A 15,254-nucleotide genomic window follows, 5' to 3' on the forward strand; every position below is an offset into this window, starting at 1 on the left:
TATTTACTTTGAACCTTTGACAAAAAAAATGAACCAATCACTTTATCAGAAAAATTTCGTTGGTTATATGGAACGGGGACCCAATTATTTGCCCCATTGAAATGCATTAAAAATCATAGTAAATACATAGGGTCCTGTTCAATAAATAATTTCATGAATTTTGAAAGCCACATTGGGACTTCTGTTTCATGTTAGGCATTCATTTTGAAGTGTCTAAGCACAATCTCAGTGCCTCATGACCGGCATTCCGTTGCAAAAAATTGTTTTTATTGACAACAGGGTCAGTCTGTCTACTTCCGGGGAAGAATAAAGGCTAGAATTTAGGCAATTTACTCTATGTACTGATGCCAGATTACATTTAAATCAATCATAATTTTTACAGAAATTCAAACTAGAAAGCCAAATAAATCTACATTCAGTTAGGGCTATTCCAGAAAAAAATGTATGGGGGGGTTGGAAGGCACATTGTATTAATAATACATGGGTGATGGGTATCAGAGCAATTTTTCACACTATAATGCACTATAATTCTCAATTACAATTGTCTGGGTGGCGGGTGCTGACAAAAACTGCCTTCCAACCCCCCCATACATTTTTTTCTGGAATAGCCCTTACAGAACTAGTGAAATAATAACACTACACAATTTATAACAAAAGTTATATATTTTTTTTAAAACTACATTTGTGGGTACCAGACTGGTTGCCCTAACTGGGATCCTATTCCATATAGCAGTTTGACAAACACTGATTTTGATCATTGAGAAGCATAATATTTCCTTAGAAAAATTATGTGATTAAAACGTTTAGCTGATTTTTACAGTGTTATCTCCCTGTAGTGTTAGGTACAACTTTAACATATATACAATTTGTTATTCCTTGAACAATTAGTTTCGTGGTTCACCAAAACCAGGGGTTTATCTGGGTATTTTGGGAAAAAGGACCCTTGCCACTTTTGGGAATTTTTTTACGCGATTTATATAGAAATTGGGAAATCTAAAATTAAACCAGAAGTCAGTTTTAGTATGTATCATACTATAATTTATTAGAATTTTTTTTTTTATGAAAATGAAGAAAAACTACAATTCATGATTCATTGTCATTTATAATTTTATTTTTCTGTCCTTTTTGTTTTTGAATGTCTCAAGAAGACAATTTTTGAGATGACTGCTGGTGTTTATTGCTCATCTCATGTTATTGTAATTGTCTTGTAGGATGATCCCCTAAAATTACCCCCTTTCTACTAAAGTCAGTACTACCAAACGGAAATAACTCTCTCCCTCTAAGGATTCATTATAGTATAACCATTTATATGTCATTTCATACCTCCTTGCATCAAAAAGTCTTCTGTCTGATACATTATATACTTTTAATTTATCATTAAGAGCAGTTTTACTGTCAGTACTACCCAACACAGTCATGACTTTACTACTACTAGGTTTCATTGTTGGTATTTCATTATTTGGTTTACAGATTTCAGTTTGAGTTTGGAATTTACAAGCTTGGTCCTCAGGTTGTATCAGTAGCGAATCGGTATTGGTATGACTTTGATCATCATTTGAAATTAAATTGTCATTGGAAGAAACATCAACAACATCGGTAACATTTTTAATTGATTCAGTCTCAGATAATGCTGCCTCTGACTCATTACATGCAGTTGCGGCATCGTCAATAACAGCTCTTGGTTTGAAAAAAGAAAAGATTTTACGGATTTGTTGCCGTCGGTGTTCTTCAATTTCTTCACATAGTATTTACTATTGTGAGACGACATGTTTACAAAAGGAAAGAAGTTAAAAAATATTTTATTTTATTATCAAAATTCGGGGCTTCTTAAAGCGCACATGTGATAAGGATTTCCCGCTTTTTTTACCTTTAAAGTGAAGAGCATAGTTTTGGAAAGGTTAAATTTGCGGATTTCAATCTGGACTTTTTGACTACGTTTGGGAATTTTTACACCTGAAATTTGGAAAAATATAGGGGTTTTGCCATTGGGAATGGGTCCGAATACCGGACTCAGTGGAATGCTAGAAAAATCCATGAAAAACCAACGAAATCTACAAAAATTGCTATCCAATGATTAATAATGAATACACAGTCAATTAGATAACATTTACCTGAGAACAATAATTCTTCTAGTTTACATATTGAAAAAAACAGGATAAGGAGAGTGTCAAGAGGTACTCTAATATAACATTTTTTTTTAGTTTCACAGATTGGTTTGATGTAGGAAGACTGGGTGGAGAAGATGCTGACAAACAGATAGTTCAAGAGGAACAACAGAAGAATATTCTATCAATGTTACATCAAGTAAGTTAAAGAGGAACAACAGAAGAATATTCTATAAATGTTACATCAAGTAAGTTAAAGAGGAACAACAGAAGAATATTCTTTCAATGTTACATCAAGTATGGGGCTATAAATTACATATATGGCTTGATAAGTATGTTTTGAAAATTGGATAACCAGTATAGTTTAAATATAGCTACAAAATTTGAAGAGAAAAGCAATTAAAATGCTAAATATGCAAATGAGATAAGAAAGTATATGCTATTGTTTCATTCAATTCTTAATAAAGCTCGAAAAATGTTATATAACTAAAATACTGAGGGCTATTCCAGAAAAAAATGTATGGGGGGGTTGGAAGGCACATTATATTAATAATACATGGGTGATTGGAATCAGAGCAACTTTTCACACTATAATGCACTATAATACTCAATTACAATTGTCTGGGTGGCGGGTGCTGACAAAAACTGCCTTCCAACCCCCCATACATTTTTTTCTGGAATAGCCCTGAACTGAAAAGTTCTGATAAGAGATTAATTTCTGTGGTTTGGTCAGGAGTAGTAATTATTTTGAAAATTTAAATTAATATTACCATTAGTCAATTCTAGGTAAAGATACATTCTCTTTGGAGACTTAAACTCTTTTTTTTTTCCTTCCTAGATTTTAACACCATTTATGTTAAGAAGACTGAAGCAGGATGTTGATTTGAAAATTCCACCAAAGAAAGAAATTTTAGTGTATGCTCCTTTGTCAGCGGTACAGTCAGAGTTTTATGAGGCCACTGTTAATAGAACTGTCCTGAAAATGATTGAAGAAAAGAATGTATGTATTTTATTAGATTATAGTTATGATCAATAGTAGACTATAATAATAATTTTGCTACTTTAGCATTTATCTCTGTCTTGGTATTTAATTTAATTAATTCTCTCAAAAACTTAAGATACATTTAACAGATAAGAAAAAAAGGAACAAAAACTTGCATAAATCATGAAGCTGCCCTTTTTAACCGGATTTTTGTGACAAAAATGTCGGTTATTGATTCGGGGATGTACGGCGGGCGGCCGGGCGGGCGGGCGGCAATCAAATGTTGTCTGTGCATTAACTCATGAACTGTTCAACCAAAGCTTTTAAAATTTTAATATGTTATTACTGACAACTATACGAAGGTCAAGTTCAATAATGGCGATTTTGACTTTTACCGTTCAGGAGTTATGGTTCTTGAAAGATTGAAAAATGGAGTTTCAAGTCGTGTTTGTGCATTTACGCATGAACTGTTCTACCAAAGCTTCCCAAATTTTAATATGTTGTTACTGATGACAGAATGGAGGTCAAGTTCAATAATGACGATTTTGACTTTTACCGTTCAGGAGTTGTGGTTCCTGAAAGATTGAAAAATGGAGTTTCCAGTCGTGTCCGTGCATTTATGTATGAACTGTTCTACCAAAGCTTCCGAAATTTTAATATGCTGTTACTGATGACAAAATGGAGGTCAAGTTCAATAATGACGATTTTGACTTTTACCGTTCAGGAGTTATGGTTCTTGAAAGATTGAAAAAGGGTGTTTCCCGTCGTGTCCGTGCATTTTCTCATGAACCATTCAACCAAAGCTTTTGAAATTTTAATATGATGTTACTGATGACAAAATAGAGGTCAAGTTCAATAATGACGATTTTGACTTTTACCGTTCAGGAGTTATGGTTCTTGAAAGATCGTAAAATGGCGTTTCCATTCACGTTGTTGCATTTACTCATGAACCTTTCAATCTAAGCTTTTCAAATTTTAATATGTTGATACTGATGACAAAATGGAGGTCAAGTTTGATATTGACGATTTTCACTTTCACCATTCATCAGTAATGGTTCTTGTGATATTGCCAGGACACAAATAAATGTTAATAAATCCGGTTTGCTGTCGTTGTGACAGCCTCTTGTTTATGGCATGACATTAATTTATTGATGCAAAAATTTGGTCTCTGGTTTGACATGGTCCTTTTTAGCTCACCTTGCCTGTGGTCTGTGTTTTACCATTGTCAACATCCGGTAAAAGTACTTTTAAGTATGAAAGTGAAGTGTTTTACAGCGTAATTTTGCACAAATAAAGAGTCTCAGACAGATATTAATACTCTGATGTTGCACACTGTGAATAGTGCACTGCCAATTTATCAGTTAGCACCAGAACATCGAATTTATATTAAAAATCAAGTCAAATACCGTATATGTGTCAATCATGATAATGATAATTCATATGACATTTATGATGTCCAACTCGGCAACTGATAATTTACTATGGTTGCCTTTTGTTACTAAGTCTTCTGGGATAAAAATCAGGATAAAACAAAAATGTCCGGCTTGCTCAAATATTTTTTGGAAGCCCTGAGAGCGACACAGAGCCTCTAGTTATATTGATATATCTATACACAGAACTACATTTTCAGTGGTCCACTGTTGCAAAATATGTATTTTCTATCACAATGTCTGGATTATAATGACTTGGATCTTAAAGAATTGCACATGTCTTTCCTTTGCCCTTATTAAACCAGAAGCCATTCAAAGGAAGATATAGCCCTGGTTATATATTGATGTTCAATAAAGTAGAATCATATCTTATTTATATGAACAAAACAAATTCATGAAGCCTTTACAGATATCTGTCATATACTTTTACCCAATATATGTGTATCCAAAATAAAGATCTTGAAGGAGTAGGTCCGGTAAGGGCCGATTTTGGCCTCTAATATCAGGTTCATCTAACGAAAGATTTTGGACACTTTTTAAACACTTAAGTGTCTATTTTAATTAATTTGATTAGTATAAGTGAAAGATTTTAACTGATTTAGTCATTAAAAACGCTCTGATTCAAGCTTATATATGAAAAATCTGCCAAATATGCCAAAAAACGTCACTTTTCAGATGTTTTTTGTCAAAAATGAAAGTGGCCGCATCGGTGTTCATCCTCAACCTTTATATATGTTATGTACTATCATTGAATACAACTTACATTTCAATATTATGAATGAACACGAATGCGGCCACTTTCATTTTTAAGACGGAAACCTTCTAAAATTTTACTAAAATGCTATTTTTTTTTTTTAAAGATTTCAGTAATTTAGCATGACTTAATGATGCTAGTACCTGATATATGTTCATTGTATTGTCAAAAACAGCCAATATTTATGGGGCAGAAGCATTCTACTTTCCAATAAATAGCTAACAGATTACATTTTCACAATTTTGTAAAACTGCTATATTTGCGGGTCAAAAAGGGGTCTTACGGAACCTACTCCTTTTGGCTTCATAATATATTGTATATAACACAGCTTAATAAAATAGCTAACTTTTTAAAATAAATTATTTGCCATTTTTGTAGACCCCTGTAGTAAAACAAGAAGTGAATGAAAATGGACGTTTGGTGAGGAAATCTAAGAAGAAAGTTCAGTATGATTTAATGATAGCTTCTGATAAAGATTTAGATGAAACACCAAATAAAAAGAAGAAAAATATAGAAAAAGACGAAGAAGAGTTGGAAAGTTGGGTTCAGGCAATCATTGACAGTCAAGAGTCTGCTGCAGCAAAGTAAGAATCATTCTCTGAAACAATAAAACGGTTCAGTATGATTTGCTGATGGGTAACTGCAATCTGCACAAAAATCTTTTCAGACTACTAGTCCAAAGACCAAATTTCCAATATTTTTCTTATTTGTCAAAACAAAGTTTAGCAAAACCTTACTAGTCTGAATGAAATTTACATAGTCTGAGGCGTCATACTAGTGGCACACAGTACAGACTGGTAACTGTATTAGAACAAATACAACCTACTGGCTAAACAAACAGAAATTTACTTTTATGTTTTCCTTGCATTTCAGCTTTACAAAATTCATACTTTGTATTTTAGTTTTAGAAGTGAAATTTATTGAGATCACAAGATGAATAAAAACCATGAGTACCTCAAATTTAGGCTATGTGAAAATCCATTAATATATGCTTCCAAAATATCACAAATTAAAAACTATATGAATAAATGGTTTATGACCCAAACTTTGATCAAAACTGGTTATCATTACTATAAATGGATAATAAGAAAATTTTGAAAGCAATTTAAATAATAAAATCTGAAATATTCCGTGATGGGCTAATTGCTACTAATCTTAGGCTATGATACATTTGCAATGCCTTTTCATAATTATGATTGATATTACATGTTTCAATCATACATACTTGCTAAAATCCTTTAAAGTAAAAACTTGAACAAAATATAACCTTAATAACCACCAAACAAGGCTTCTATTTCCATTCTCTATTTTTCTGTATTCACAGCAACTGGAAAAATTCATATTCCAATAATTTTGTTTATTTCACAGCAAGTTTATTCACTTTTGCTAAAAGTGTGCTGTTGATGTTTGTTTCATAGTGACCTTATTGATTTGTACTGAACTATATTAAGACAGTCACTGAATTAGAATTGGACATTGTAATTGATTTCTATTTAGATGCACAACTAAATCAGTGTCTTTGACAGTTCAAATTAAGACAGATCAGTCCATTAAAGCATGATAAAAGTGTGTTAGCCTATGTTACACTAGTACTTGATGGCATGAATAACCTAAATTGATGAATCAGTCGATTAAAGCATGATAAAAGTGTGTTAGCCTATGTTACACTAGTACTTCATGGCATGAATAACCTAAATTGATGCACTCAATTTTCAAGTTTACTCCATAATTGTAAAGTCTAGTGCAACTTACTTTTTGTATTTTAAAAGGATGTGGAATATATCAAATGGACAATTAAAAAGTCATAAGAGATTTGACAGACACCATGGTAAAAAATGTTAGACAATGTAAGCAAAACAAGTTCACAAAATCTGCATCAAAACATTGATTTATCAACACTAGCCCAAACAAAAAAACTGGTATGATCTCTAGTGCTTTGGAAGGGTAACCAGATTCTGCTACACACCTTAATTTTGTATTTATTTGCACAATGAACACCTGGCAGTTACAAACAAAGCTGTGCCTTGCATACCTGTAAATCTTTTAATGAACTTGATCATGCTGATGCAGGTATATATATGATGATGCTTTCGTTTGAGATTTTTATTGTGATTTAATTAGTACTGTGGATTCATTATTGTTTGTTGGATACCAATTGTCATGGGTTTCGTGGGTACAGTTGAACCACAAATTCAAAATTTCAACAAATTACAATTTTTCTATAGGGTTTGTATTCAGAGATTGGCAAAACCACGAAATCATATATCCATGAATCTGCAAGTTTACCTCAATCCACGAAAATTGGTACCCATGAAAATAAATGAATCCCCAAGTAAATGAGAATTTCATTTTTAACAGAAACACAGTTGCAACACCCAAAACCTCTCAGGTGACAGTACGATTACAGAACATTATGATGCAGCTAAGAAAGTGTTGTAATCATCCATACCTCCTGGAGTATCCCCTAACAGCAGACGAACAATTTAAAATTGATGAAGACCTTGTAAAATCCTGTGGCAAAATGGTGTTACTAGATAGAATGCTTAATCACTTAAAAAAAGCAGGACATAAGGTAAGATAGAATGCTTAATCACTTAAAAAAAAGCAGGACATAAAGTAAGATTCTTTTACCTCACAGGCAGTTGTGGAATAACATATCGTCTCAGTTTGATATTGTTGGCAACAGTGAGCGTCTTTAAGCTTTATTTTCAGCAAATATGTTCTAAAACTAAACTAAGTCCACAGGGTTGGTATGTTTTGGGTTAAAAAAAAATGTACATCTTTAAATGCTTTAAAGCTTTGATTTGCTGTCTTGAATAATGATGAGACATAGCCTGACATTAGGGATTTTGATAATGAATGGCAGCATCATGCAACTGCATTATAAAATACCATTACCCGACCATAGAAAAAACAACAGCAGAAGGTCACCAACAGGTCTTCAATGTAGTGAGAAATTCTCGCACCCAGAGGCGTCCTTCAGCTGGCCCCTAAACAAATATATACTAGTTCAGTGATAATGAACGCCATACTAATTTCCAAATTGTACACAAGAAACTAAAATTAAAATAATACAAGACTAACAAAGGCCAGAGTCTCCTGACTTGGGACAGGTTCAAAAATGCGGCGGGGTTAAACATGTTTATGAGATCTCAACCCTCCCCTATACCTCTAGCCAATGTAGAAAAGTAAATGTTGACAAATGAAATTAGAAAGGGTGTATTTTGAACTCTGGTACACTCTGATTGCAACAGAATTGCAAAGGCACTTACTTTTGAAGAGATGAATGGACTGATGGATTTTCTCAGTATAAAGTTCCTTCCCTAAGACTCTCAATAAGAATCTGCTCACTCTCTTTGGCTCCAAAATACTGTAAACCAACTTATTTTCGCGGATACTTTATTTCGCGTTTAGCTCTTTTGAGACCACTTCGCGGCGATCTAATTTTGCAATTTTCTTTTTAATTTGATGTAGGTAAATAAGGAAAGATCCACGTTATACATATTCGCAACGATTTAAATTCGTGTTATTTTTCTACTCGCGAATGTCGCGAAAATAAATCGCTCACGAAAATTAGTTGGTTTACTGTAAGTGGTAACTTTATTGCTTTCAACCAAGAGTAGAAGTTTATATATAAAAGAAGTGATATGATTGCCAATGAGACAACTCTCCACAAGAGACAAAAGTCACAAAAATATAAACTAAAATTTTCCAATCAGCCTCCAACAATGAGCAAAGGGGGCTATATAAATGAAATGATAATGTTATAGAAACTTTGATGCCCTTAAAAAATAAAAGTAATATGTGACAGCAGTTTCTCATTGTTTTATGTCATACATTTAACCACCATTCCCTGACTTAAGGTTACAAATAAGAGAGCTTTTAGTTTTGAGTAAGTAGTTCTTTTTATGTTTAATTCTTTATTTTTGATTTCAGGTACTGATATTTTCCCAGATGACAAAGATGTTAGATATCCTAACTGATTATTGTTATCTGAGGAGTTACTCCTATTGTCGTCTGGATGGAGGATACTCTCTGGATGAAAGAAAAGAACAGGTATTTAATTTTCATATTAATATCATTTTCTGTGTTGTTAATATTTAGGACTGGAGATCAATGTCTATCAGTCAATTTTTCCTGATCATCTGCAGATACCCAAGGGCAATCACTAAAAAAAAAACTCTTTTCATTTTTTATGCCCCATTTATGGGCATTATGTTTTCTGGTCTGTGCATCCGTCCATCCATTTGTCCCACCTTAGGTGAAAGTTTTTGGTCGAGGTAGTTTTTGATGAAGTTGAAGTCCAATCAACTTGAAACTTAGTACACAAGTTCCCTTTTATAAGATGTTTCTAATTTTAATGTCAAATTGTTTCTAATTTTAATGTCAAATTGTTTCTAATTTTAATGTCAAATTAGAGATTTTCCCCCATTTTCATGTTCCACTGAACACAGAAAATGATAGTGCGGATGGGGCATCCGTGTACTGGGAACACATTTTTGTTTTTTTAATAAATATGTTGCATTTGTAATAGGGTGGACTGGTCTTCAATCCATCTGGTTTGCTTAAGCCCTCTTACATGTACAATTCCTGCCAAATGGTTCAAGTTTTGTGTTATCAACTAAAGTTTTAATTTTCAGCAAAATTTACTTATCTTTAAGATGGTATTCTACAACAATTGAAGTATGGAACTTCATAGACAGTTAACTAACCTTTTGAGAAGCTGCACCTTCCATAAAGGACTTGTCCCTATTTTTCTTTATTTTGAAAACATTCTTCACAACAGAGCTATTTGAGTTCTGAATTGATAATACTTTGACCATTCTTAGAGTCAGAATTACCCTAATTTACCTTCATTGTCTTAATGTTTCAGATGGATGCATTTAATTCAGACAAAGATATGTTTATATTCCTTTTGAGTACTAGAGCTGGAGGACTTGGTATTAATCTGACAGCAGCTGATACAGTTATCCTCTATGACAGTGATTGGGTAAGACTTTATAACTTAGATTTTAAAAGAATTCCATAGTAAGCATTGCATGAGGAACATCTAATGCAGGGGTCACCATAAAACAGAATTTTAGTAATCATTGGGTTGGCAGCCAAACAAGATGGAGACACGATTGAAACCTCTTGGGAAATGTGGGGACCTTCATCTTTCATGTTATAAATTGCCAGCATTATGTTCCTTGGGTAGCTAAATTCTATGGAAAATTGCATCGCTCTCTTATGCCTACATTAATTGTAATATTTTAATGAAATTATATCACAGTTTTTATTTCAGCAAGGGTTGGGATCAGTTTTATTGCATTGTAAGCAAACTCATGCCTATTTTCTTGTTAGGATATTTATGAATAAGTTTAAATGTGTAATTGAGTTATTGCTCTTGGACCCATTATATATTTACATCAACAAATCAAATGTAACTTTGAAAGATTTGTTTTGCTGTATTTAATGTTAATCAGGTTGAAACAAATTAGGAAAGTTGTTACATATTATTTCGTTTCAAACATATTTTAACATGTTTTCCTGTATTTTTAAATTTGTCAGAATTATATATAACAATCATCACATTCATTGTTTGATGAACTTTCAATAAAAGTCCTCTATGTTTAAGATCATGGTGAAGCTGTCATATGTATTTGACCTATTTTTTTTTGCATTTCCAGAACCCTCAGTGTGACCTTCAGGCCCAGGACAGATGTCATAGAATAGGACAAACTTCACCCGTTGTTGTGTATAGATTTGTTACAGCTAATACTATTGATCAGAGAATTGTGGAAAGAGCTGCAGCTAAAAGGAAGTTAGAAAAGATGGTTATTCACAAAGGTTTGTTAAAAATATCAGATGAAGAACATTGAAGATTGATACAATCATAATCATGATAGTTTGACATTGAAAGGGATTAGTTTCTGAAGGCTTTTAAAAATATAAACCTCAAGCAACATTAGACTGAGGTCAACCCTGATATCTTGCATTGGTTTTAATATGTTAAAAATGGTACCAAACACTTTGACTAAAATTTAAATGACTCGCTTAATTTCTAAGATTTTGTCAAAATATTTACTTTGATCTTTTGACAAAAACATGAAAAAAAATCTAAAAACATTAACCACACACTTTATCAGATTTTATTGTATATATAGTGGTTTGACAAAACACTGATTGCGATCATTGAGAAGCTAAATACTTCCTTCACAATAGAAAGTGATTAAAATGTTTATCTGATTTTTACAGAGTTATCTCCCTGTAGTGTTATGTACCACTTTAAGTTAACATATGAGCTGCGTCGGATAGAAATAGACCTTATGCAAATGAAATTAATACATGTATATGTTAACTTTGATGTCGGGTTGACAATTGACAAAATCTGTATGAAAGTCTGTGACTATTTGAAAATTTATTTGTTATATGAACCCTACAAAATAATCCAAAGTTCATCTTTTATTTCACATTTAAATGTTTGAAAATCCATCAAAGGCTTTATACATGTACATGTGTACGTGAACTTACATAAGGCTGATTTCTATCCGACGCAGCCCATATGTCAAATATATTAGGTAGAATACTTATTTTTTTTGTTGGCTCAAAGAGACTGGATTTAAGAAATGCAATTATTTCTAGTAACAAGGACCAGCTTTCAATAATTTTGTCTTGCCTGCAACAAATGTCACTGAATTTGTGAGATAACTATTTATATAAAGCTTCATATTAAAGAAGCTAGAAGAGCATGAGAGTTCATATCTTGTGTACTGATCTAGCTACCCATTGTTCTAAATTTTCAATCTGGCATATATCCTTGTCATTGACAAGATTTTCGTTGTTTTGCAACTGGTTAGACACAAAAAAAAAAACCTTTTTTTTAATCACATAATTATTTCAGTTATGCATAAGAGGACAACTGTATTTGGTAAATCATCATATTAAATCATTGCAAAGAAAATATGACTGAAGGTGTTGATGCAGCCTTCCCAATTAACTTTTGAGCCCACAAGCCAAAAGCTCAATTTTTTGAAAATTTTAATTGGATTCTATTGGCCTGTAGAGAAGAATTTTACAAGTCTGAAAGGAATTTTACAAGTCAATGCTGTAGGACTTGTTGTTAAGCATGATTACTGTAAATCACCAAATGATATTTTGTATTTTAATTGCAGGAAAGTTCAAGACAGGTATAAAAGACTTTAGTACCAAGTTTCAACCTCTTACTCCACATGAATTACAGGACTTGCTGAAAAGTCGAGACCATCAGATGGAAATGAAAGGGAAAGATGAAAAATCTGGTATCAGTGATAATGATTTGAGGATTATGTTAGACAGATCAGATTTGATTGAAAAGTGGAATCTTCAGAATGCTGACAACAGTGATAAAGGTGAGTTCAATACACGTAAAAATAATTAATCACCAAATTAAAGAAGATTGTTGATTTTAGGATTCATTGGTGGGGTCTGAAGGTCTGCAAGGGTAGAGGGGTCTCTGTGGCCAAGTAATCTAAGTAGTTCTACTGTGATCACTAGCCAGTCAACACTGAGGTTGAGAATTCTAACCCCTCGTGTGGGTGCACTTGACTCCAATCTTAATTGACTAGGATTGTCAGTTTTCCAATAGAAGGTTGGTGGTTTTCTCCTGGCACTTGGCTTCCTCCACCAATAAAAACTTGTGGCCAAGAAACAGCCTGAAAGTGCCACTTAAAAGTGGACTTAAAAAACCAAAAATCAATCAATCGGCAATGGTAGAAATCTTCTGACCAGCAGAAATATTCCAGGACTCCTCCAACCTGATATGTTACCCAACAAGTTAAAATGTTGGCCTAATTAATCTATTATCTTGAAATGTATTGTACATAGATAGAAGTACCTCAGTATTGCTGAAATTGATAGTCAATTAATTTTGGTTTGTACCAAGTTAAATACATTTATGAGTTAGTGCCCTTTAATGATGATATACAAATTATTTTTTTTCTTTTTGCACAAAAAAGGGATTTTCTCAAAGAGACAAAAAGAATCTACTCAATTAAAATCATCAACAGAACAGGCCAAACCAAAATAAAATTTAAGTAATGAACTTTTCTTCTACAATATAATGTTGGAAAGAGGCCAATGTTAAAGATGCTCATAATTCCAGATAAATGACATTTGGTATTAAGAGTCTCTAGTTTTTAACATTGTGTGTACTATATTTTGAACCTGATGATAATTCAACTTAGTTTTATATTTCTTAATTTCAGGTAAGTTGCCAACGAAGAAGCTTAAGACATCAGGATCATCACAAAAAGGAGTTCAAGGACTATTTAAAGTGATAGACAATGACATTGACCTTGACCAGGAATCTGTTACAGAAGAGGAAGTAAAAGAACTGTCAGATATGGCTGGATTATAATCTTTAAAAGAAGAAGATTCGGATGCTGGAGAATAATGAAGGCAGAAGAACATTTGGATGCTGGAGAAAAAAAGTACACAAAAGAAAAGGGAAGAACCCTTGATTGATATGAAATAAGAATTTGTTATGGAGATGATAATGTAACATTTCCCATGTTGGTGGTCATTATTCAAAGTTTAGAAATCTTAAAAGGCCTATTCAATTAAAGATACTGAATTGGAACTTTGTCATCCTACCTGTTATCTCTTTTAAAGCTATTGTGATAACAAGTTATAGTTTTAAACAGTAAAAACTTTGATGCAATTGATTTTATGATGTTTATAATATTTTTAGTATACATCGTCTACATTAATGTACATTTTAGTGCCTCAGATCAATTGCAATAAAGAATTATAGAAATATGTCTGTTTTCTGCAATAAAGAACAGTTGGTTGGTATTGGTTTCTTTCTAATTTCTTTTTTTCGCCATTTAACAAAAGTTACAGAATGTGAGACATAGGGATTACAATATGGTAGTTGCATAAGGACTTGACCTCATTGCATTGCTCAATAGTAAATGTTTAAGTTATTTGATTAGGTCCGTGTTTCAGATACTATAATTAGTAATGTATGGAACAATTGTAAGGTGTACATGTCAGTTCAGCAGGTTAAATTGTAATTGTGACCTAACTCTTGGGGTACATTGGGCAATATTAAGTGTCTTGGTAATTTATTTTAAAATACTTTCATTAATAGGTATACTGTATTTGGTGTAAGGAATATTTAACAGGTGTAAATGTCAGTCTGATGGGTACCATCTGTCCTTGACCTAATTTTCAAGGTTAATTGATAAATGTTGAGTTTCTGTGGTTTGATCCACTTCTTATCACGAGTTGGTTGACCGTTATGGAATAACCGTTTCACAAATGATATCAGATATGTTCCTTACGTAGTAACTACAATCCCCTTCCCTTTCATGAATGTGACCTATCGAATTAGACTATTTACTGGATTTGTAATCACATAAGCAACACGACAGGTGCCACATGTGGAGCAGGATCTGCTTACCCTTCCGGAGCACCTGAGATCACCCCTAGTTTTTGGTGGGGTTCGTGTTGTTTTTTCTTTAGTTTTCTATGTTGTTTCATGTTTACTATTGTTTTTCTGTTTGTCGTTTTCATTTTTAGCCATGGCGTTGTCAGTTTGTTTTAGATTTATGAGTTTGACTGTCCCTTTGGTATCTTTCGTCCCTCTTTTAAGTACTTAATAAATATATTTGGTGTATTGATTGCTTGTAATGTTTGTGTGGCCTTATGTAGGCCACATAATATTATCTGGCCTTATATAGGCCACATACATATTATCTGGCCTTATGTGCCGACATACATATTATCTGTCCTTGACCTCATTTTTATTGTTGATTGGTTATTGTTTGTTTTTTTCTTGTAAAGATACTATAAGCAACAGATCAATTTCATTAGATGCATAGAACTATTAGGTTTACATGTAAGAAAGAAGATGTGGTATGACCAAATGATACAGAAATTAACAACTGAAGGTCACTGTACAGCCTTCAACAATGAGCAAAGCCCATACAACATAGTTATAAAAGGCCACGAAAAGAAAA

The 15,254-nt window shown here is 32.8% G+C and overlaps 1 protein-coding gene across 2 annotated transcripts in view; it reads left to right on the top strand.

Annotated features, from left to right (window-relative positions):
* Window positions 1–14,085, top strand: part of LOC139503379 (lymphocyte-specific helicase-like) — a 36,356-nt gene extending 22,271 nt beyond the window's left edge. For both annotated transcript variants that reach the window (XM_071293149.1, XM_071293150.1), the window contains exons 13-21: window positions 2,202–2,304; window positions 2,944–3,105; window positions 5,650–5,855; window positions 7,630–7,843; window positions 9,208–9,327; window positions 10,145–10,261; window positions 10,941–11,100; window positions 12,426–12,641; window positions 13,497–14,085. In XM_071293149.1, coding sequence (XP_071149250.1) covers window positions 2,202–2,304; window positions 2,944–3,105; window positions 5,650–5,855; window positions 7,630–7,843; window positions 9,208–9,327; window positions 10,145–10,261; window positions 10,941–11,100; window positions 12,426–12,641; window positions 13,497–13,648 — 1,450 coding nt within the window. In that variant the 3' untranslated portion in view covers window positions 13,649–14,085. The remainder of the gene's footprint in view (window positions 1–2,201; window positions 2,305–2,943; window positions 3,106–5,649; window positions 5,856–7,629; window positions 7,844–9,207; window positions 9,328–10,144; window positions 10,262–10,940; window positions 11,101–12,425; window positions 12,642–13,496) is intronic.
* Window positions 14,086–15,254: the final 1,169 nt, after the last annotated feature.

This window comes from Mytilus edulis, chromosome 14, assembly GCF_963676685.1.
Source record: "Mytilus edulis chromosome 14, xbMytEdul2.2, whole genome shotgun sequence".
Classification (NCBI taxonomy): domain Eukaryota; kingdom Metazoa; phylum Mollusca; class Bivalvia; order Mytilida; family Mytilidae; genus Mytilus; species Mytilus edulis.